Genomic DNA, 24,031 nt, shown 5'->3' with positions numbered 1-24,031 from the left:
GGGAGGAGTGAAGGAGGCATGGGTGAGAAGATGGAGAGAGGAGGCTTAAGAGAGGAGTAGAATGGCGGCTGTGGCAAGGAGGATGGGAGCGAAGCAAAGGGAGAAGGATAGCAGGGATTGAGCTGGGAGAAGGAGGCTGGAAGAAGAGGAGAGGACGTGCAGAAACATTAGCAATGCGCTTGGGAGATGATCAGGAGAGGTGAAGTGAATAGGCAGCTAGAGGTACGAGGAAGGGGCCAGTAAGAGTAAAATACAGAAGGGGTGAGAGAGAAAGAGCGAGACAAAGGGTAAAAGAGAAAGAGAGGTGGTTGGAGGAAGGTTTGGAGAAAGAGCAAGATGTTTGAAAAGGAAGGAAGGCAACACAAGGGAGAGGTTGGAGAAAATATCCAAAAGAGAAGACAATTAGCAGAAAAGATCCAGGGAGAGAAAGCAGGAGGCAGGAAGGTAATACAAGAAGGAGATGGGAAGGAAAGACAATAATAACATGGGGTGGTAGTGACCAGGAGGACAGTGGAATAGGCACAAAAGAAAGGAACAAAGAGAATATAGAAGAGGAGGGTAGCAGGCACGGCAAGGTCAGCAGATGGTACACTGAGGAGGGAGGCTGGAAAATCAGGGGAACATTGGCGGCACCCATAAAGTGGGAGGCTGTGGAGAGGATTCTAAAGAGGAGGGGGCCAGGGAAGTGTACAGACAGTTGAAGTAAACCCTCTAGACAACATACCTTCAATTCCTAATCTGCCCTGTGCACTAACCTTATCCCATCCTAAAATGCAGGTGCATAAAAGCTGGGCGAGCCAGAAAGAGGATGAGAATCTGACTCTAACAAGCAAGTAGTCAAGAAAAAACTGTAGGGACCACTTAAAACCACCAGGCCTGTCAGTGAGTGGGTTGTGATTTTAATTCATAGAATTTCGCGCACAAGTGGTGCACGCGGCTGGCACACAGTGTGCGCGTGCGAAGGTCTGCGCCAGCCGCATGCGCTAAAATCAATTTCCGCACACAGCGTATTCATGGATTTTAGCCTCCAAAACCAGCCGTGGCGCAGAGTGGCGCAGCGACCCTGCAGCAGCGCCAGTTTCACCCCCAAGAACGCCCTCGCGCAAGGAAAAGCCATCAAAATCCCCAATCCAGCGCAAAGGGCTGCGCTAACCCTGGACCAGTTTACAGGGCTGCCAAACAGCAAACGGCAAGCAGGGAATGCGTATTACTGGGGTTTGCTTGAAGTTTCACACGCGATAGGCCCTGTGCGAGTGGGGTACGTGTATAAATGGGGTTAACGTGAAGTCTCACACGCGATTGGATCCGGGTACGTGTATTTCAGGGGTGCGCGGGAAGTTTCACACGCGAAAGGGCCTGTGAGAGTGGGGTACGTGTAACTGGGGTTCGCGGGAAGTTTCACATGTGATTGGCCCTGTGCGAGTGGGGTACGTGTATAACTGAGGTTCGTGTGAAGTTTCACAGGCGAAAGGGCCTGTGCAAGTGGGGTACGTGTATTACTGGAGTTCGCATGAAGTTTCACACGCAAAAGGGCCTGTGCGAGTGGGGTACGTGTATTACTGGGGTTCGCAGGAAGTTTCACCCGCGAAAGGGCCTGTGCGAGTGGGGTACGTGTATTACTGGGGTTCGCGTGAAGTTTCACACGCGAAAGGGCCTGTGCGAGTGGGGTACGTCTATAACTGGGGTGCGCGGGAAGTTTCACACGCGATTTGAGCAGGGTACGTGTATTCCTGGGGTGCGCGGGAAGTTTCACACGCGATTTTGCTGTCAGAGTGGTGTACTGAATTTTTGGGGGTGCGCGGGGAGTCCTACACATGAATTGGCAGTGTGGGTCCTCCCAGGCGTTCCCTCTACACCCTCCACGGCCCCTGCAGGCAGCCAACACCACAGGGGACTACCCTGCACCCCTGGTCATGTCTCGCAGGCAGCCCATCTACCATGGGCCTGCCCCCCAGCCAAGCCACATGTCAGCTTGCACTACTGATCACCCACTCATGTCCCCCTGCACCCCCACCCCCCAGCAGTCAGGGGCACCTGCCAGCAGGCCCCCACTCATGTCCCACTCATGTCCCTTTGCATCTCCACCCCCCCAGCAGTCAGGGGCACCTGCCAGCAGGCCCCACTCATGTCCCACTCATGTCCCTTTGCACCCCCACCCCCCCGCAGTCAGGGGCACCTGCCAGCAGGCCCCCACTCATGTCCCACTCATGTCCCTTTGCACCCCCACCCCCCAGCAGTCAGGGGCACCTGCCAGCAGGCCCCCACTCATGTCCCACTCATGTCCCTTTGCACCCCCACCCCCCAGCAGTCAGGGGCACCTGCCAGCAGGCCCCCACTCATGTCCCTTTGCACCTCCACCCCCAGCAGTCAGGGGCACCTGCCAGCAGGCCACCACTCATGTCCCTTTGCACCCCCACCCCCCAGCAGTCAGGGTCACCTGCCAGCAGGCCCCCACTCATGTCCCTTTGCACCCCCACCCCCCAGCAGTTAGTGGCACCTGCCAGCAGGCCCCCACTCATGTCCCACTCATGTCTCTTTGCATCTCCACCCCCCAGCAGTCAGGGGCACTTGCCAGCAGGCCCCCACTCATGTCCCACTCATGTCCCTTTGCACCCCCACCCCCCAGCAGTCAGGGGCACCTGCCAGCAGGCCCCCACTCATGTCCCCCTGCACCCCCACCCCCCAGCAGTCAGGGGCACCTGCCAGCAGACCCCCACTCATGTCCCACTCATGTCCCTTTGCACCCCACCCCCCAGCAGTCAGGGGCACCTCCAGCAGGCCCCCACTCATGTCCCTTTGCACCCCCACCCCCCAGCAGTCAGGGGCACCTGCCAGCAGGCCTCCACTCATGTCCCTTTGCACCCCCACCCCCAGCAGTCAGGGGCACCTGCCAGCAGGCCCCCACTCTTGTCCCTTTGCACCCTCCGCCCCAGCAGTCAGGGGCACCTGCCAGCAGGCCCCCACTCATGTCCCTTTGCACCCCCACCCCCTAGCAGTGCAGGGCACCTGCCAGAAGACCCCCACTCTTGTCCCTTTGCACCCCCCGCCCCAGCAGTCAGGGGCACCTGCCAGCAGGCCCCCACTCATGTCCCTTTGCACCCCCACCCCCCAGCAGTGCAGGGTACCTGAGCAGGCCCCCACTCATGTCCCCCTGCACCCCCACCCCCCAGCAGTCAGGGGCGCCTGCCAGCAGGCCCCCACTCATGTCCCAATCATGTCCCCCCTACACGAAATAAAGATGCACAGTCATGGCCCACTTCTACACCAAAAAATACCACATCACGCCACCCAATTCTTGAGACGCAATGATTTCCCAATCCACCAAACATTGACATGCCTATCTCAAGACACAAACCAAAACTCAACTATGCACATCAACACATGTCCATCACACACATACACTGGTTGGCATTGCTTGTGTAAACCCACAATTGCACATGCATCAACCCAATGAGCAAATCCCACACATGGAACTAAAATATGAAAATGTATTATGTACATAAATAAATAAATGAAATGAAAGCATACCAAAATATCAAACATGAAATGAAAAGCATGTGAAAAAGATGAGTGGATGAAAATGATAAGCAATGCAAAAAAATATGAAAGAAAAACAGTCCAAACTCTCCCTCCACCAACGCAAATCCAAAAAAAGGTAAAAAAAAAGATATCCATTGTTTCATGTTCATAATGATGTAACTATATACAATCCATTGTCCAAAATAAAAATCCATTAATCCATGTGCAAAAATCCCAAAAATAAATCAATCCATTGTCCAACGATGTAAAGGGTCCATGAGCCCAACTAAACAAATGAAACCTACCTAAGAAACTACCTAAAAATATAACTGTATACAAATTTGTGTGGCAATGGCCATTGAACACAAATTAAAGGAAAACGGAAAGGAAACCTAACTCTAAAAACTATTTACAATGGCCCAGGCTAGTCCGATGGCTCACTTTTAGATGTCCCGGGCCAGGGAATCATCGAACTCCTGCTCAATGTCCTGGAGGCGGTCCTCTTCCTTGGCCTACAGGGTTCGCAGGGACGACGACATGTTCTCCTCCAACTCCCTGCAAATTGCCTCGAGGCACTCGGCCCGCCTCAGGGCCCTCCGCATGGAGTTCTCCGCCCTGACCATCGTGAGCCGTGCCCCTTCTGCCCGCTGCCGCTCCGCATCTATAGAATGGCCTAACCGCTGCCACACGGAAGACACTTCCAGTCCTGGGTCCTCCTGCCCTCTAGCCGATGCCTGCCCCTCCCATGACGAAGGCCCCAAGCCATCATGGCTCCCACCTTGCTGCTGCTGCTGCTGTGCCTCTGCCTGTGCCCTGGCTCTTGCTGCCTGCACATCCTCCTCCAGCTGGGGTGCAGTTGTTGATGTGGCCACCCCTGCTGGACGTCCGACTCCCGACTGTGACAGGGATGTGTCCTCCACCAGCCTGGCCGCAGGGTCAGAGGCAGCTCCACAGGGTACCCAGGTGATACATGGGTGGGAAGATGGCATGGAGTACGACTGGCGCATAGGGGGTTCAGTTGAGGAGGGGGTCGGAACAAGGTCCAGCAAACGGAGGAATACGGCCCTGGTGAGCTGTCCCAGTAGGTCAGCGCGGTCAACAAGCCATTCGAGATGACGTGCAGTCTCCTCATGAAAAGACTGCAGGTCACCTCGCATTGGCCCGTTGACGCAACACCACCCCACCCAGGACAGGCTCAACCCGGTCCCGGATAGCCACGTCCGCAGAGAGAGGAAGGCCAGTTGTTGTAAGCGGATCCCCTCCTTGATAACAGGTTTGGACGTAGGCATCCCTGCTGGTGCGGGATGATGCAGTCACAGGATCTGGGACAGGATTACACAAAGGCATCTCTGCGGTGGCCTGTGCTGCCTCCTGTCCCTGCCCCTGCACTGCACCACTAGCACCAGTGGAATCCCCACCTCCAGACCCCGTGTATGTCCCTTGCACGGCCTCCTCCTCCACCAAACCCCCCACCAACCTGGATGACTCCGTGCCATCTTCCTCTGTCGGACCCTGTGGGGTCTTAGCTGCCGCTTCTGCTGCCGAGGAGTCCAACTCCGACCTCCGCCTCTTGGACCTTCCCTCGGCAGCTGCAGCCTGGGTCGCGGCACCGGACTCCTCACTCCCCGACAAGATGACAACCTGGGAGGGGAGCCGGGCCTTGCATCTCCGGCTGGAGGGATGATCCCTGCCACTGTGCTCCACAGCACCCTCTCCGCCCTCTTCTTCAGTTGACGCTGCAGACAGGGAGAGTTAAAACACAGGCATCAGGGCACTGTACAATGGACTGATACACACATGACAGTTGCACATGAGTGGCATTGTTTAACTACAGACACGGCATCACACTCCACGACACACATGTCATTTTAACTCACACACATGAACATTTCAACAGCAATATTGCACCAGGCAGCACCATCCATACACATACAACAGCATGAACAGCCAAAGGTGAGCCTGACATCACATGAAACACAAGGAGTGCACTAGACATGCACACACGCCACCACACTTACATGCATGTCTACATCTCCTCCAACTGTTGCACTGATGAGATCGCCATACATGTCACATCTGCCATTCATCCTTCTACATATCAGTGTCACGTGCATCCATGTTGCATCACAGTTTCACACTTGTCAGATACATTCACATGTACACAGTGCAGATACATGCATTATGAACCACCATCCATGCCACAACCATGCCAATGTACATACACAGAAATTCAAACATGTGTGCTCCCACACCTGCATTTGCCCAGCATGCTTACCAACACATACACCATCAATGTGTCTCACAACTGAGAGGACTCACATGTGGCAGCCTCACGCCCATGTTCATACACATCCCTACATGGCCCTACATAAACACATGTGCAACCTGCACACTAGTGGCACACCACGACACGCACAGCGTACTATCAACATGCATGTACACTTACCGCTCGAGTCCAGACGGGTGTGCCTCTCAAGGATCTGGACGTAGAGTGCTGGGCATATGCGTTCCAGGACCCTCATTTGATGGTTCGACAGCTAGCCCCGGCGCCCCTTGGCATCCGCTGCCTTAGCGAGGCGCCGGGCCTTGTTGAGGGTCCTGGACCTGAAGTCCTCCCAGCGCTTCTAGACATGATGTAAGTCGCGGACTGCCACCCCCTCCACGTTGATGGCAGTCACAATGTCCATACGTGCTTTTTGTGGAGAGCGAGTGGGTGAGATCTGTACTTCTTGTCGGTTCACTCGCGATTACTTCACAGCGTTTGTAGTTCGTACGCCCTGTTACCTCTGACAGCTCTTTTCTGATTTTTTGTTGGGCCTGTTTCCTCAAACAGAGTTCACTTCTCCTTTTGTCCTGTCTCCTCAGACAGCGTACAATTCTTCTTTTGGGGGGGGTGTTGCCAACGCGCACACGCGCGTATTTTTCACGTTCTTTTTCCAGGCAGACGGTGAGTTCCGCATGTACTTAGCAACTGCGCTTGCCCCGTGTGTCGCATTCCCCTTCAGAGGTCATTGTAGGCTGCGTGTATTACGTGTACGCTTATTTTTGTGTTTCTGGGTGCCACAGATTAGTGCAGGTTCTCTTTTTCACGCACGTGGTCTACGAGGGGTTGCGTGCACGTTAATTTTTGATTTTGGGCTGCCTGTACATTGCATGACCCGTCATCTTTCCCCAGGGGTCACAGACAGCCTTGTTAGAGCACTAGGGTATGAATTCCATCTAGTATCCTACCCCTTTGACCCCCAATTTCCCAGGACAATAGTTTACTGCAACTCCCATAAGCACAAAAACATCAGTGCCATGGTTGGGAGGCTACCAAGCGATAAGGGAGGCAAAGGTGGCCGACCTTCAAAAGGTGGGCGTGATGGGCACGCTAATGGACGTGGCCGGGATTTGAAGGGTGCCCCTGTACCCCCATGTCTGGAGGAACAATCAGGGACACCCATGCCCCCCCCCCCATGGTTGAGGGAAACGTGGCTGACACCATCCCAGCTCAGTTCCTGTTGGACCAGCCCATTGTGGCACCTGACCTGGCACAGGATGACTCCCAGGCTGACTTCCAGGTCAGCAAGTCTAGGCCACGTGTGGTGGTGCAAGTTGTTGTCACCAAGCCACGTGGATCTGGGGCAGCTATGTCATCTGCTGCCCCAAGTATGCAGGGTGGGGAGGCTGCAGGGGCAGCTGCAGCTCCCTCCGCCCCAGTTCTGACTCTCCCAGCCAGGACAGTGTCAGTCCAGGTCCATCAAACTGACGTTCCCCCTGCCAACATTACCCTGCAACCAATGCCTGCATCAAGACATATGGTCATTGTGCATTCCCACACTCCTACTACCCAGTCCACCGGTGATTCTGCTCCTACTGACCAGAGCAGCGTAAGCCACTCTGGCTCCGCTCCACCTTTAAAGAAGAGGTAGAAGGGTGCTCTGGCACGACAGGCTGAGACCCCAGACACAGCTACACACTCCGGCACGTCAAGGAAGCCTTGCTTTAATGACGCGGAACTTGATGCACTTGTGTCCTATGTGTCGGCACATAGCCGCGAAATGTTGGTGACTGCAGGGTGCAAGACCACACCTGGTCAACGTAGGGCACACTGGCAGACCATTGCCGACCGCATAAGTGCCCTTGGATTTGTGAGGCGCACAGCTGATGATTGCTACAAGCGGTGGAATGACCTGAAACGCAGAGCAAAGAACAAGCTGGCCTCAAATCATGCCGCTACTCTGGTGACTGGCGGTGAGTCTCCACAAGAGGACAATGAACTCACTGAACATGAGTCTGTTGCTGGGGCCTTCGTCACAGAGGAACGATCCAAGGTGTGGGAGAACTACCTGATTATGATGCATTGTCCGGTGAGTGCCCATGCATGTGTGTGTAATGCATGTGTATGTTGTTTGGGTGACTGGTTCTGATTGAGTGCCAGGTGAGGGTGTGTGTGCCTGAGTGGTACGGGTCACCCATGTACTTCATCCAAAACATTCAGAGGCCTTGGATTTGGGTGTGACAGTATCCCTTCTGCCCACAGTAGTAATTTAGCGCAACATTACGGCAGTTGCCCTTGAAGTGGCATCTTGCAACAACATTGTTTGTATTTTTCAGTGTTTGTTCAAGCTGATTGTTTCAATTCTCCCATTTTTTGCTACACATTCCTCAGCCCTATTGTTACATTGGTGACATGCTTCTGTCATTGATGAACTCCACATTGACCCACATGTGTTACCTTGTTAGGTGAACGATTTGACCATTCAGGCTGATTGAGTATTGGCCTGATCACATGAATTTTTGGGGCCTGTTTGAATGTGGAACATGATAGTTGTTTCCTGTCATGTTGAAGTGCACAACCATTGATGTGTACATCGGCCTGCAATCACTGTATTTTTGTACACTGGATGTGTTGCAGTGTGTGGCACATGCGTATTTTGTCACACTATGTAGCATTTTTCATCTCATCATGTCCATCTCACATGGATGGCTGACAGTACTCATTCACTGACATATAGATGTACTTGTGGAATGTACCATGGCTATGGTACATGCCATCTGTGTGATGGCATGTGTCATGTATGTGTATTGGACATGCCACTCACAGGCCAATGTGTGATGGCAGTGCTACCCAGCATGCAGCAAATGTGTTGCTCTTCCATCTTGGTGTCATCAGTGTCTGCCTTTTGCCTCCCCTTCCAACTCAGTGACAGTGCATGCATGGGAGGGTTATAGTCATGTGGGACATGTGTAAATCATGTACTGGTTCTGTAGCTTGTCAGGCCTATTTGTGTGCTATGGTGCTAATGCCTGTTTCCATTTTTTGTCTTTCATGTTTTTGCAGGGGATGACGCACTTGAGCTGTTGAGGTTGAGGAGATGGTGCAGACCCAGGAGGAATCTCAGGCATGACCGGGCACCAGTGGGGGACGTGGTGTGGTGGTGGGTGAGAACCCAATCTTGCTGCAGACCATTCTGTCCAGGGTGTCTCTGGGTGCACCTCCCCAGACCTTTATTCAGGTGCTGATTCGGATGATGAGACCTATGTGCCGTCGCAGGTAAGTGTTTCTGGCAGGGATCCTGTTCTGTCCAACCCACCTGCACCAGGGGTCGAACCGTCTATGGGGATGTCAGTGTTGGTAAGTCCGCCTTTGGTGGTTACGGATGCAGGGTCACACTCCACAACATCTGATCAAGTTCCTGGGCCAGCAGATCAGAGGGGGAATGCAGTCCTGCAGCCTCAGGCAGTGCCAGCACAGCAAGGTGCAGATCGCCTTGCCCCAAACAGGTGTGGTGCCCGCCGACGCGGTGGCCGTACGCCACCAGGCAATACCGTATGGGAACAATCCATGTACGGTATGGCAACCCAACAGGCAGCATCAGTTGAGATGATGGCTCAAGCAATGGAGAGGGTGGCTACTTCCATTGTCCCCCCTGAAAGGCAGATGGAGCAACTACAGCAGGCAACAGACTCCATTTGCCAATCACACAGGGAAGACATGTTGGCGTCCAACAGGGACCGACGGGCGGCACTGGAGACTCTACGCCAATCGATATCAATAGAGTCCTAGGGCCACAGGGAAGTCCTGAGGGTAGAACTCCATCACCTCAGGGAGAATCTTGTTGACCTTGAGGCTTCCACTAACTTGAGGACAGAACAGCAGCTGGAGCGGCTCACACGTTCGCTCTCAGTTGAGATGCAGGCAACATGGGAGGAGATCCGGGCATCACATCAGGTGCTGCATGGGGATCTCCGGCCTATAATCCTCCAGAACGAGACCTTCCACACCCGCATGCTTGCTGCCATGGAGGACCATACCAGGGCTTTGCGTGGGCTGCCTCCCATAGCACCACCACCTCCTGTGGCAGCAGCAGAGGGTGATGAGAGCGACAGCAGCAGTTCTCCCACATTGGCATAGCCGTGCAGGCCATGAGCCTATGGAGGTGTTTTTTTTCCCCAACATCCACACAGGTGGCTGTTGGTGCGCACCCTGTCCTCGGACCTTCTGGGTGGGCCACTCCCTCCCCCGGCCCCCACATGTCCATTTTTGATTTTTGATTTTTGATTTTTGATTTTTTTTACAGTGTGTTGCCTTGTGTGGCTCCCCTGGGCATCCACTGTATTCCAGCTGGGCACATGCAGGCTTGTCCTGAGTTTGGGTTAGATGCTTGGGTTCGTGAGACACACACCCCTCCTGCTTTCCGTTTCCATGGGCTTGCAAAGGGTGTGCCCAAGTGACAGTGAATTACTCAGTGACGTTGGACTCCCATGAGCTGTGTGGGCAGTCTGTAGTCAATACTGTGTATACATTCCTAGTGGATATTGTTGTTGTACTGTACACTGCATGGTGTATTGATATGTGCTTGTGCATCCATGTCTTCCTCCTAATTTGCAGATTCATTCCTCATGTCTTCACAAGACCGTCTACTTTGGAGATGGAGTTCATGTTGTAAGCAGTGCACTTATACATTTGCGTGGCAGCAACACTGTACAGTTGGAAGGGGTCGATGTGCTGGCATAATCAGGTTGTAAGACTACCACTACTTTAACTTAGTACTGTCATGTTTTTGCTATGTTTGAGGTTGTGTAGCTGCATTGTTTTGTTGGTAAGTATTTGGTCATGTGTGTTGTTAGTTCTACATTGCTGGGAGCATATTGTGTGTGGCCAGTTTCCATTAGGGACACTGTACTTTGTGACACTTGTGTCAGGTTTTGGGGATTGCTTTGTTTGCTCTCATATAGCATGACATGCCATGGTGTGTTGGGTGGCGGTGCTGGGGAGGGGTTGGGTGACATGGCACTGTTGTCATGTTGTATTTTGCAAGGGGGTAATGAATTTAGTAGCATAGAAGTGTGTCTTTTGATGACACAGCATTGGTGGTGTTTGTGTAGGTAGGGATGCACACAATGTAACACTTCCAGGTGACCAATCTCAGGCTGGTATGGTTGTGACAGTTGACTGTCCCTTATGTCACCATCATTGATTGTCAGCTGGTATGTGCCAGGGCTGTGTGCACTCCACAGGGGTGTGATTTTAGGTGAAGTAATTAGCCACCAGCTGTGTACGGGCTGCCTCACCCCGTGCCCTTTCCCCTCCCATGTGCAGCGGGCGTGCATGTGGTTGGGGATGTGGGGGCACCACCATCTCCACAGGCAGGCCCCGGCGTGTTGCAACGTTGTACAGGGCACATGCTGCCACTATGATCCTGCACACTACTGGGGGAGCGTATAACAGCTGCCCGCCAGAGCGGTCAAGGGAGCGAAAGCGTGACTTGAGTACTCCAAATGTGCGCTCCACTATGCCCCGGGTTGCAATGTGGGCTGTGTTGTATCTTACCTCGGGTGGCATGGTGGGGTTCTGAATTGGCGTCATCATGTGGGTGCTCAGAGGGTAGGCACTGTCCCCTGGGGAGGTGGTGATGGGTATCATTAGTGGGGTTGTGACATTACTCAGTATCTGACATGCATGCATGTGCTGTGGCATTTATACTCACCGAGCAGCCATGTATCGCCATGCCGCCCAGCTTCTAGGTCTCGGTTTAGGGTTGACATTCTGTAAATAAAACTGTCGTGGGTGGACCCTGGATAGTTGGCATATACTGAGGTGATGATTCCCTTGGCATCACATACTACCTGCATGTTGATGGAATGCCAGTGCTTGCGGTTTCTATAGATGTGCTCTGATGCCCTGGGGGGACGTAGAGAAACATGGGTGCAATCAATGGCACCTAGGACTTTGGGGAATTGTGCCACCCTGTAGAAATCCTGGACTGCAGCCTGCCTTTCTGCAGGTGTTCTGGGCAGGTATATGTGCCTGCAGACTGATGGGCGTGCAGTCATGATGGCCAAGACCTGGTGTAGGCAGCGTGACAGCGTGGCCTGTGACACCCCCCCACTATAGCACTTGTCCGCTGAAATGATCCAGTGGCCAAGAAGTGCAGTACATTGAGGACCTTCTCCAGGGGGATGAGTGCTTGGGAGCCCAGGGTGGGTGATGTGAGGTCATCCTCCCACTCACTCACCAGGTCGACTATTATGTGAGGTGGAAACCTATACCCCCCATACACCTGGTCATCAGGCATCCCAAAAAGGCTGGTTCTGGGTGTGAAAATTCTGGGCCTGACTATCCTCCTCCTCCTGCGGTATCCCACGACCACTGCTGTTAGGAACGGTATATTCATCCTGGCGTCTGAGCTTGTTTGTTGTTTGCGTGCACTTTTATGCTGCACGGGTCCACGTACGCCTGCTTCCTGCTGGCGTACGTGTTTCCGGATTAGCGTGTCTTTTTTGGCGCACGCGTTAGCCCCGTTCGAATCCATGAATACGTGTTTTGAACGTGCGTGTGGGTGCTCCGCGCATTTGCCTCCTGTACTTCCCCCGTGATGCCCACATTTTCACGTGTTGTTCCCCATTCCGCGTGTCAAGCCCCCTGTTCCTCCTACTTTTGTTGTGTGCGCCGCGCTATGTGCGATTTCGCTGTGTGCGTAGCGCACGCTGTTTGGAGACGTGTGCGGCAGCATGCGCCACGCAGAATTTTGGCGCACATCCTGGGATTTACACGCGCACGGACTTCCATGAATCGCTGTGCGCGGGTTTCGCTGCGATTTTCGCACTCGCATTGCGATTCACACGCTTTCGCATGCTTGCGCCGAAAATTTCAGCGCACATTAATTCCATGAATCAGCCTGTAAGATTCAAACTATTGAAACCAAGGATAGCCATTCTGTGGTTGTTGATGTTTATTATACATTACTTTTGATTGCGTTTACCCCAACCGTTTAACTAGGCCTACTGAAAATGTGCTTAAGCGTACACCTTTGTGTTTCATCTGTGTTGACCTTAGTTAGCTTTTTACCATAACACAAAAATTAAAAATGCAATCACAAAAGGGGCACATACAAAAATCAAATCCATTTTGTTCATGTGTACCTGTTTTCTTGTGCGTGTTTTCCCTGTTCGCAGTTTTATGTAGCGTGCTATCAGCTCGTTTCGGCCTGGGGAAAAATGAAACATGAGTCACTAAAATGTAAACAAATCAATGAAGGGTAACTGATGTGTTGCATATTGTATACATATACTTGTGATTGAACAGTTAATTAATGCAAGGAAAGTTATAAGCCTAGAAACTATGCTCAGTAATACATATTAACTTTGACACATTTTAACAAACATGTAGAGAGATGCATATCCACATATGTGAGTTCATACCTATTGGGTTTAACAATTCTTATTTGCCAACACAAGTAACACACACAAATCATCATTGAACCTTTTCAATTGCATTTGATGCTGGTGAGGTAAACACACATCTACTGTAAAAGTACACTTGCGAGTGTTGATATAGCCAGAAAAGCTCTGTTATGTTTAAAATGCATTTTCTATCCAGACTGCACAGGGCAGAAGACCTACAAGAGGTTTCATTTATTCTTGTATTGCTCATTTACGCATCACACTGTAATAACATTGCTCCATGAATGTTTAGTTTAGTTTATTTAATACACTTATAGCCGTCAGACTTTGCATATACAACAAATATACATCATATACATAGACATCATCCAAATGATAGCATATTTGACTTCAATCAACTGTAAACATTATACTCATTCATTTTCCATTTACAACTTTAAACCTAAAATCTCAAATGGTTAAAAACAATTACACTAAACATTTTAAAATGTCGACAATTCTCAAACAAAATAACGCTATAAAAAAGATGAGATTACAATCATCACCTTTCATAAAATTATGCCACAGCATTGATACAGTACAAGTGCCGGTCAAGTTATCATAAGATTTTAAAAATGTGATTCTCAACTCAGTGAGACTTTCACTGCACATCACTAAATGATATAGAGACTCAATGGGCCTCATCACGACTTGGGTGTTAACGCCGGCGCTATTAGCTGGCGCTATCTGCCCCACCGCCGAACTCCCCGGCGCCAATAGCGCCGGATCACAAGTTCGGCGGTAATGTTAATCCCCATTCCCCATTGAGCTCATTCGGGAATGCCCCATTCCCCATTGGGCTCAATGGGGAAATTTCATGCTAATACCGCCGGCGGATTTCCCACCAGCGGTATGAGCGCAAATTTTCGTCCGATTTCCCCCCTGCTCAGAGCTGGGGCGAAATCCGCTAAAGTCCTGATTTGGCGGACCCTTAAATCCAGCGGTAATAGCGCTACTGCCGGATTTAAGGGTTACCGCTAAAGTCGTGATGAGGCCCAATGACTTCACAGCCACATAGTCGACATTCTCTCATATCACGACTTAAGCCTAGACGTGACCCTTTAGTCTCCAGTGCCTCTGAATTATTGAATTTCATTAAAAGATAAGATCTATATACCAGTGGACTGGGATATGCTTTGATGTATTTGGGCACTGTCTCTCGATGTATATGATATATGATAATATATGATAATAGTAGCCGCTATGTGCTTTGGTTGCAAGCACCACTGTATGATAATCATTACTGTGCTGATTCCAAGCATACCCATTGTTGTACATTTGTCTATTGTCGAAAATGCTTGCATGTGTGCTACAACAATTGTACCATTATCCAGCTTAGTCAGATTGTCATAGCACATTACTGATCTACCTATATACTCAGCTCGAATGCATGGAAGACGCATGAGTTTGTGAAGTATGACTGCTTCAAGCTTTATTAAACAAGATAAATATTTATGTCCCCATATCTCAGCTGCTTACATAAACATGGCTCTTACTTTTTCTGTATACATCAAAAAAAGGTGTCCGGTCAAAGAATCGAATGCAAAAGGATAGAATGCAATAGGGTCAAGTCAATAGGACCTAAAACAAAAGGGTTGATTTTTCTTTTAAATGTATATTTTTTTTTGGGTTTCCGTATAGGAAAAAAAGTGATTGTTACAGCAAAAACTAGGGTTTGGTGGGGACCCCCCCCAAAAATAAAAAATAAAATAAAAAAAATGTGACCCTTTTTGTTTTAGGTTCTTTTGATTCGACCCTATTGTATTTAGATCCTTTTGATTCGATCCTTTGACCTACACCCCATCAAAAAGACAGCATGTGCAGAACATCCAAGGTTCCTGCCTACAAAGGTGCTGATTGCATTGGCTGACATAAGGCATCGTGATTTTATTGATATCTATTGCCTTTCCCAACTTAACTTCGTGTCTATCAAAATCCCCAAATATTTATAACTGGTGACCTGTTCAAGGTTTACCTTGTTCATAGAACACACATGTTTTTTAGGGATTTTCTGTACAGGGAAGACCATTATTTTACTCTTTTCTGTATTGATTTTCAAACCATTTATTTTAGAGTAAACAGCCAATGCTTCTAGCAACCTCTGTAGGCCCGCTGGGGTGTGATCTAGCAATAGCAGGTTGTCCACATATGCTAACCATCCCACGGACGATGTGCCAAGTTTCACTGGACATGTAGTCAAGTTCTCAAAGGCGTATTCCATGTCTGCTAAATATAAGTTAAATAGGGTTGCTGCCACGATGCAACCGTGTTTCACACCACAACTTGTTGGTATGAAAGCCGACAATTTCCCTCTGGCATCCAAACGTATCCACACTGAGGTGCCTGAATAAAGTAACATGAGCATTTTAAGTAGGCCTTTGGGAATATTACATGAATTTAGCTTGGTCCACAAACGATTCCTGAGAACCGAATCAAAGGCGGCTGAGAAGTCGATTAAAGCACAGTATACATTCAAATGTCTACGTTTCCGTGCATATTCAATGATGGTGTTACTACAATCAGATTGTGGGTTGTAATAGATCTTAGTCTGAAACCAATCGGATTGACAGGCCGAATGTTGTTGCTTTGTATCCAGTCATTTAATTCTATTAAGAGTACTCGGGCAAGAATATTTTAAGGTATGTCAAGCATAGCCAACTTTCAAAAAATCTTGGGGTCAGACCATGAGCCCTTTTTATACACAGTTAGAATGTGACTCACATTCCATGACTTTGGGATACAATCTAATACACCTATTTCAGTAAACAGCCTATGCAGCGCAGAGGCCCGCACATCTGGCTCTAATTTGAGCAGTTTGTTACACGGTCCATCGGGCCCTGCTGCTCTAGAGTTTTTAAGCTATTCTATGATTGATGTTATATCTAAGACGGCGGCTTTATATATCCTCTCTGATGGTAACAGTTACCTCTTCAATATTTTCTGTTTGACCTAGTGTTGATTTGATATGAGCACACCAAATCTCTTCAGAGATACAATTTATTGTTACATCTCTTTTTCTGGTATTATGGATTGCGTCCCAAATCTTAGATGAATTATTCGAATATGCCAATGAGGCAATCTCTTGCCATCGCTTTATCTCACAATTCAGCTGGTGCTGTCTTAACCAATGACGGTATCCATTCTTGATGGATTTTACTCTAGCCGTGATCAAGACAGTATGAAACCACATCCTTGTGCGACAGACAACTTCTGCTATTTCACAACATACCCTTTTTTCACAATACTAATTGCCTTATCTTTATGTTTACTGTTCAATACACCTTTATTTGATCTTTCAATAGCAGTCTTCACCTTCACTTGTTTTTGTATTACCTCCATCATATCTGAGAATTGTGTTACCAACATTTTCCCAGCATTAGTGGCAACAGATTGCTCTTCAGCTATGAATTTTGGAAGTAATATCTTAACCACTGCATTTGCAATTTCTAAATTTTTAGCATTCCATTGTATGCGGTTCTGTCCCTGACTGACATATATTTGACCATTTTGGTCATAATCATCTGATAATCTCTGTCTGGTAGACAAAATCAGAAGAGTACACAGAGGCAGATGATCGCTCTCCTCTCTGTATACTATGCCCATATCTCTTATATAGCCAATGCCTTTATTATTGGCAAACACATAGGACCTCATTACGACCCTGGCATTCCCGTAATGAAAGGTGCCGGTAAGGGACAGGCACCCTTCCTTACAGGATGCCCTATTACGAGGTTCCCTTGCACGACCCTGAACAGACGTCTGGTAAAACCAGACGTCCTTTCTGGGTCCCGCGAGGGGACCAAGGAGCTAATAACGGGCCCGTTATTAACGGCCCCTTATTAGCTCCATCCCCATTCCCATTGAGCCCTATGGGGGCTCAAATGGGAATGGGGAATGGTTCTATGAAGGAGGAATTACCGGGTCCTCCAAGGTCGGAATTACCCGATAATTCCTCATTCACAGACCCCGGTATTGGAGCCCGGTATGGAGGCAGCCATGCGCTAATAGCACCATGGCTACCTCCATACTCGTAATGAGGCCCATAGTCTAGGATAGAGTCAGATCTACCCACTGCCTTTGTAACTACCATCTGTGCGTCACTCGGTGTACTACCATTAAGCATTATGAACCCTTGGGTTACCAGAGCACTATGCCTCAGCTTCCCTTGCCTATTATTTACCATTGTGTTGATAGACGAGGATACTGTCACTGTGTCCCGAAACCCACTTGTTGACAATGGACTAATCTTTGCATTTGGGTCTCCAACAATCCATATCGGATATTTATGATTATAGTGATGAAGAATAGTACTCACAACACTTGCATTCACTTTTGTATTCGCCATATTGGAAGGGTAATACATATTAATGAGAATTATAACGTCCTTTTGATACGACAATTTAGCTGCCAAGACATTTAAAGTAGATTATTTTAACATTGGTGCTACCCAGGGGAGTTTCACTGTTATTAAGAGGCCGCCTTTTGGTCGCCCTTTATTCCCTTGGATAGCTACTTAATGTACTGTGCTGCGCCCATCAAACAGAACATTGTCAGTAAGCCAAGTTTCTTGCAAGACAACAATCAAGAAACTATCTAACATACATACAGAGCCTTCCTCTGTGAACAAATGAGCGTGACCCCCTCGTGTTCCATGTAAACAATAAAGCATCTCACCTTTTCCCCGTCATAAAATGTTGCTTAAAAGCTACAGGGAGCCACTGCCAATAACCATTCTCTGCAATCGCTTCTTTAGTTTCTACAGAATCATTACCCGGTGTCACTAGAGGTATTGCGTATTTACCTCCAGTACTCCTCATTACCACTATATCTTAGTTTTTAGAGTTCTTAACTCCACTAACTATGGGTGTTTTACTTGTATATTCCTACTCAGCGAAGCACTTTGCAATGCCACAGACGGACGCAGTTTGGAAGTTGGTATTGTAACTATGCTACAAGTATATCCTAATCTTAATAAATCAGCTTTCTATCTCATAACATACTTCAGAAGAGAGTCTGTGTTAAAGCATATATTTGAAGTAAACAAACCCACTGCTTCCTCCATGAATGATGCTAGAATTGGAATGCGCTGAACAGACTGTACCAGCTATTTTTATTCTATTTTGAAAACAAGAATGTTGTAGAGGCAAAAATAATAGCGCCGTAACTTAGTTAAACACAATGGGCCTAATTACGAGGTTGGAGGTAGCCATGGCGCTACGAGCGCCATGGTTGCCTCCAAACTCGTTCCGACTCCGCCCTTGTGAATGAAGCAATTACTGGTCCATTCCAAGGTTGGCGGGACCGGTAATTCCCCATTCACCAGGGCCCTTCCCCATTCCCATTTTAGCCCCCATAGGGCTCAATGGGAATGGAGAAGGCGCTAATAACGGTACCGCAAATTGCGGTACCGTTATTAGCTCCAGAGTCCCTTTGCGGGTCCCGTTTTTAACGCCTGGAAAAACCAGGCGTAAAGGGAGGACCCGCAAAGGGAACTCGTAGTAGGGCAGTAAGGGATTACCGGCACCGGTGCCCTTACCAGTGCCAGTAATTCCTTACCGCCCGTCTCTTAATGATGCCCAATGTGGGCCATTTTCTAAAAATTGGTAATTGCATTCAGAGACTCACTAACGCTTACCCTTTATATGTTGCTAAAATAAAGAGTAAATGAAGGCAAAATCATCTTTACTCTTTGCTTTTACTCTCCATTTTGGGGGAAATAAACCTCTGCCTGCAACTAAGCTTTGCAGGCAATGATTTATAATGGATTCCAATGGAATCCACCTGCTCCCTGCTCATTAACAGGTGCTAATCTGAGGTGCATTTCACTGGTTTGGTTTTAAACCTACATTAAAATCAATGCAGGAGTACAACCATATGCTCTCCTGAGACGGAGGAGGCAAGCAAAGCAGAGATGCTATCTCCACTTTGCTGATATCCTGTGCTTTAGGACAGCTGTAAAATGAAGAGGAGCAGAACAGAAAAGTGTAAACTGCTTTTACACTTTCCTTTTATGCTCCACTTCAGTAGAAAATGACCATGAATGTGGTATTTTGAAGAGAGTTGTTGCACGCTGTAGTTTAAGAATAATGTTTTTACATTCTCTTGCAGAACACATCCTTGAAATTGTAACACAGATAGTTGGTTAAATAATTCTCCTTTAATGCAATCCATGTTAACTTAAAATTTAATTTGACAATCCACTATTTTGAAGATCTGACAGCATGGAATAAAAAACGGCTCCGGACTCCCTTTTCCAGGGAGCAGGGGCCTACGTAACATTGCCTCTGGACTTGGCGCTTCGTGTGCAGGCAGATTATTTACCAGGAGAATCGCTAGAGGGGTGGAGTTTGGCTAGAGGGCTTCAGCATTTTACGCAGCACCACCCTGGCCGCATTTGAAAATGCTGATGGTGTTGTTGTGGTGGCATAGGCAATAAGCGGAATTTCCAATATGTTTAATTGTTTTTCTTTTGGTGATGGGTACTATTAATGTTTTTTTCATGTTCTCCTTTGGATCCTTCTTAATAAATCAACATCAAAAGATCAAAACTTACAAAAGAATTTAAAAACAGCCCTAAAAATATGTTAAGCCTTGTTTAGAGTAGTCTGGTTTGGTGTAATGATTCAGTGTTAATGAATCAAGATTCATGTCAAGATCAAATTTGAAGGCCACGTGGCCCACTTCGGGAAGCCTTTTATTTTGGATTAGAATGAGTCACTCACTGAGGCATTTTGGATGATCTTTATCCTCTTCAAGCTGGATGGTGCACCATTGGCACGTGTAGGGAGGGTTATCTTTGCAATCACAACTAAGGCTAGTACGTAATGATCCGAGTTCCATTGTGGGAGTGGGACGCAGCCAATTGCAGAAACCCATACATTTTCCAACATCTGTTACAGAAACACAGGGTGGCATTTCCCAATTCTCTAGTACAGGACAATGAGTCTTTACATCCCCCAAGGCCTTGCCCTTACAGCCCGCTGCCAGTGACCAGCAGGATGAGGAGACTGTTGTTGCAGGAACCCGGAAGGATAATGGGGAAGAGCTACAACATCATAATCTGTGTTGCACCTGGTACACTGGCTGAGGCAGCTGCCAGGCATTTTCACTCCTCCTCCCCAATTCCATTACACACCTGTGGATTATGATGCCAAAGGCATCGTTGCATAGAGAAAAGACGGAGAAAATTGCCCATCATCAACACAGCAGAGATCGCCTAGTAACGGTCGGAAACAAGAGCAGTGTTGTTGAAAGGGTGTTGCTGTGAATGTAACCCCTGGCAACAGTGTAATATGCCATGCTGAGATTTTGGTAATGATGTTTTGCAACAAGTCCCACCAATTGAATGCAGTCGGCTCAGGCTTGAGAGTGAGTTCATCAAGAAACTCCTGTCTGCTGCGGCAATGAGCACCCCTACTTGCCAGTATCGGCACTAGAGGGAAAGGAGACCGAATACATTGTTACTGCATTTAATCAGCGTTTTGGCTGCTCATCCACATATACATTCTGAAGTGGACTCTCCTACGCAGAGCCTTGAAGTGCTCGACTCAGTTTGGACCTTTGAAGCAAAGGTTTAAATTGGCTCAAGCCATTCAAGCCTCCATAGAGATGCCTCGTAAGTCATTTTGAACAGAGCCACTGATTGAATGATTCAGCTAGAATTTGCTCAACCCAATTCAAGCTATTAATCACTACCATACATGAAGACAAATGGAAATCTGAGCCCTATGAATGGAGTAAGTGTGAAACACATATAAACTCGCCTTACATGAATTACGAGACAAGAAAAATTAAAATGATTGGATTACAATTACCTCAGACCTGGCAAAATTGTATTGACTTATAATACAACGGGCCATTACCGCATCGGATGCAGTAATGGCCCGCCGGCTCGCGGCTTATTGCCTAAGTGTTGTTAAGAGATCCACTGTTGTTATTTTAATGGAGTGGACCATAGACCGAATCAACCTATCCAACTAGTCACCTCATCTCTTTCTATCATGAAATGGATAAGCTGGATGGTTCTATAAGATAATTGGACCTGAAGCACAGAATACGAAGAACTTCAAATTAGATTCCAGCATGACATAATAAGTGGGTAATTAATCTCTAATATTGCAAGGATTGCCCTCTCACTCTCTTTAGCATAAATGTTACCTATCTAATATTTAAAGTGAAGTAATAGTGTGGTGTGAGTTATTGTTTCATTTGCACTATGATGGTGTTTGCATTAGAATAATACATTTGATCGAGTGGTTCTACCTCTTTGTTGACATCTCCAAGCTATGTAGAGTTTACCCTTTGTCACCTTCAGACTAAGTTATTGTACCTTAATGTTGGCATTCCCAGCATATGTAGACATATTTTAGGTAGAAACCTTAACTGCGTCTTCGGTGTGCATATGGATGCTGAGCGAGTAGTTGGTAGATTCTGCCTGAGGTGTGTGACTGCTGTCTTATGTGTGTCATATGTGTCATATGTGTTTACGCAATTGCAAATGTTAATGGTGTTCCTGTCTAACGTGCATCGTGTTTTGGTTGTACCGCCATAGTGCTGTGATGTGATGTGTGCGCTTGTGCATGCGTTTTGTTTCACTGTCATGCAATAGTCATGACACATCTGTACCAAGACTTATGAGAATGGTATATTCCTTGCAGCTTTATAGTGTACAGAAGGAGGGTTTGTGGCTGTGCTTCCGTTGTCCGCAAATTTGCATGCCAATGGTGTTTCTCTGCTCTGCATGCATCATACCCAGGTAATCATAACAATCCTGATCCCTCCCTCCATGTATCGCAGTGCTCTGCATGCACCCCCGTCTCCATGTGTCATTCCCTCTTGCTGCACTTGCCTCAATGCTGTGCCCACTTCTCAGTGTTGTGCATGATTGTCGGTTCTCTACGCCTGCATGTCTTACTCTTGTGTGCATGCTTCTCAGTGCTGCATGCATCTCACTGCCGTGTGCACATCAATGTGTGTCAGTGGTACTGTGTATCAATGCTTTGTGTGCATCTGTGACCTAGTTTACCCACCTGCATATATGAGTTTTAGTGCTGCATGCATACACCTTTGTCTTGGAGCTGTGCACGCATCTGTGTGATAGTGCTACATGTACCTATATCGTGCCTTTGTCTCAATGCAGCACCCGTGTGTGGTGCAGTGCTGTCTGTTTTGTGTCTTAGTAATGTGCACGTGTCGCAGTTATGCGTGTGTTTCCATTATGTCTCAGTTCTGTGCATGCATGTTTCTCAGTGCTTTGCACACACATATGGTTCCGTGTTGCACGTGTGTCTCAGTGCTGCTCATGTGCATACTTGTCTCATTTCTGCATGTGTGTGTCTGTGTCTCAGTGCTGTATGAATGTGTGTCTTTTTGTTTGTGCTCACTGCACATGCATCTGAGTCTCATTACTGCATACACCTCAGTTTCTGTCCAGCCCTGGTGTGTTTCCTAGTGCTGTGCAATCACGTGTGTCTCAGTGCTGGATGAATATGTCTATCTCAGTACAGCACACACATGTGTAACTCAGTGTTGCATACACAACTGACTCGGTGCTGCAAGTCTCAGTGCTGTACACATGTATATGTGTGTGTGCCTGTGTCGTAGTGTTGTGTTTTATGTGGCTGTATCTCAGAGGTGTACAGGTGTGTCTCAGTGCTTCACATGCACATACGTGTCTCAATAATGTGCACAAGCATGTGTGACTCAGTGATGCATTTGTGCGGGAGTGTTAGAACTATGCAGACATGTGTCTCAATGCTGTGTACATGCAAAATAGTGATGCACATGTTTCAGTTCTGTATGAGTCTGTCTCAGTTCGGTGCATGCACGTGGCTCAGTGATGCACACATGTGTGTCACAGTGCTGACTGCATCTGTCTGCCACTGGCTCAAGTGCCTGTTTCTTGCTGCTGTGCACCTTTGTGTCTCAGTGATGTGTGCGTATTGGTGCTGAGCAGGCAAGTGTCTCAGTGCTGTACACATATATCACAGTGGTGCACGTGCCTCAGATCTCTGTGTGTCTGACTCATTTGAGCATGTGCATGTGTCACAGTGCTGCCACATGGGTGTCCCAGTGTTGCACAGTACTGGGCATACACATGTGTATCGAACTGCTGAATGTATGCACAGGTGTCTTAGTGCAGCACTGGTGCAAGTATGTCTCAGTGTTGTGCATGCTTATATCACAGTGCTGCGTGCAACTGTCACTGTTGCACAAGCACGTCTGTCTCAGTGCTGTGCACACATATGTCTGCCTCGGTACTGTGTGCATGTCTGTCTGAAAACTGTGTGCATGCCTCTGTGTCAGGTTCTGCATATGTCTGTGTCAGTCCTGCATATGTCTCTGTCAATCTGCCTGTACCTCAGTGTGGCATGCATCTCTGTTTCAATGGTCCATGTGCATCTATGTCTCAGTAGTACATGCATGTGTGTTTGTCGCAGTGCTGCGCATGTCTGTCTTTCAACACTGGCCATGCCTGTTTCAGTGTTCCATGTATCTGTGCATCAGTACTGCACTCACGTGTGTGCCACTGCTGTGCACGAGTGTCTCACAGCTGCAAGCGTGTGCATTTCACTGTGTTGTGCACATGTTTCACTTGTATGTGATATGACATGCTATTTTATTTGTATCGCACTCATACACAAATGTTTCAGATCGCGACGAGGCAAGGGAGGGGGAACAAGGCAGGACAAAACAACGATCTTACTAGGCCCAGTGACATTGACAACGCTCAAGTGCGGGGTAGATGGAAGGGGGAAAGTACAAGGTAGATGGGAGAAATGGAAAGTGCTGAGCAAGGGAT

The 24,031-nt window shown here is 48.2% G+C and overlaps 1 protein-coding gene across 1 annotated transcript in view; it reads right to left on the bottom strand.

The window, feature by feature from the left end:
* Positions 1 to 24,031, bottom strand: part of TEAD4 (TEA domain transcription factor 4) — a 1,088,638-nt gene that overhangs the window by 524,348 nt on the left and 540,259 nt on the right. The window contains exon 4 of the mRNA XM_069628515.1: positions 12,931 to 12,995. Coding sequence (XP_069484616.1) covers positions 12,931 to 12,995 — 65 coding nt within the window. The remainder of the gene's footprint in view (positions 1 to 12,930; positions 12,996 to 24,031) is intronic.

This window comes from Ambystoma mexicanum, chromosome 12, assembly GCF_040938575.1.
Source record: "Ambystoma mexicanum isolate Mex_15411 chromosome 12, UKY_AmexF1_1, whole genome shotgun sequence".
Lineage (NCBI taxonomy): Eukaryota > Metazoa > Chordata > Amphibia > Caudata > Ambystomatidae > Ambystoma > Ambystoma mexicanum.
The sequence above is the reverse complement of the archived record's forward strand: the minus strand, read 5'-3'. Positions and strand labels throughout refer to the sequence as shown.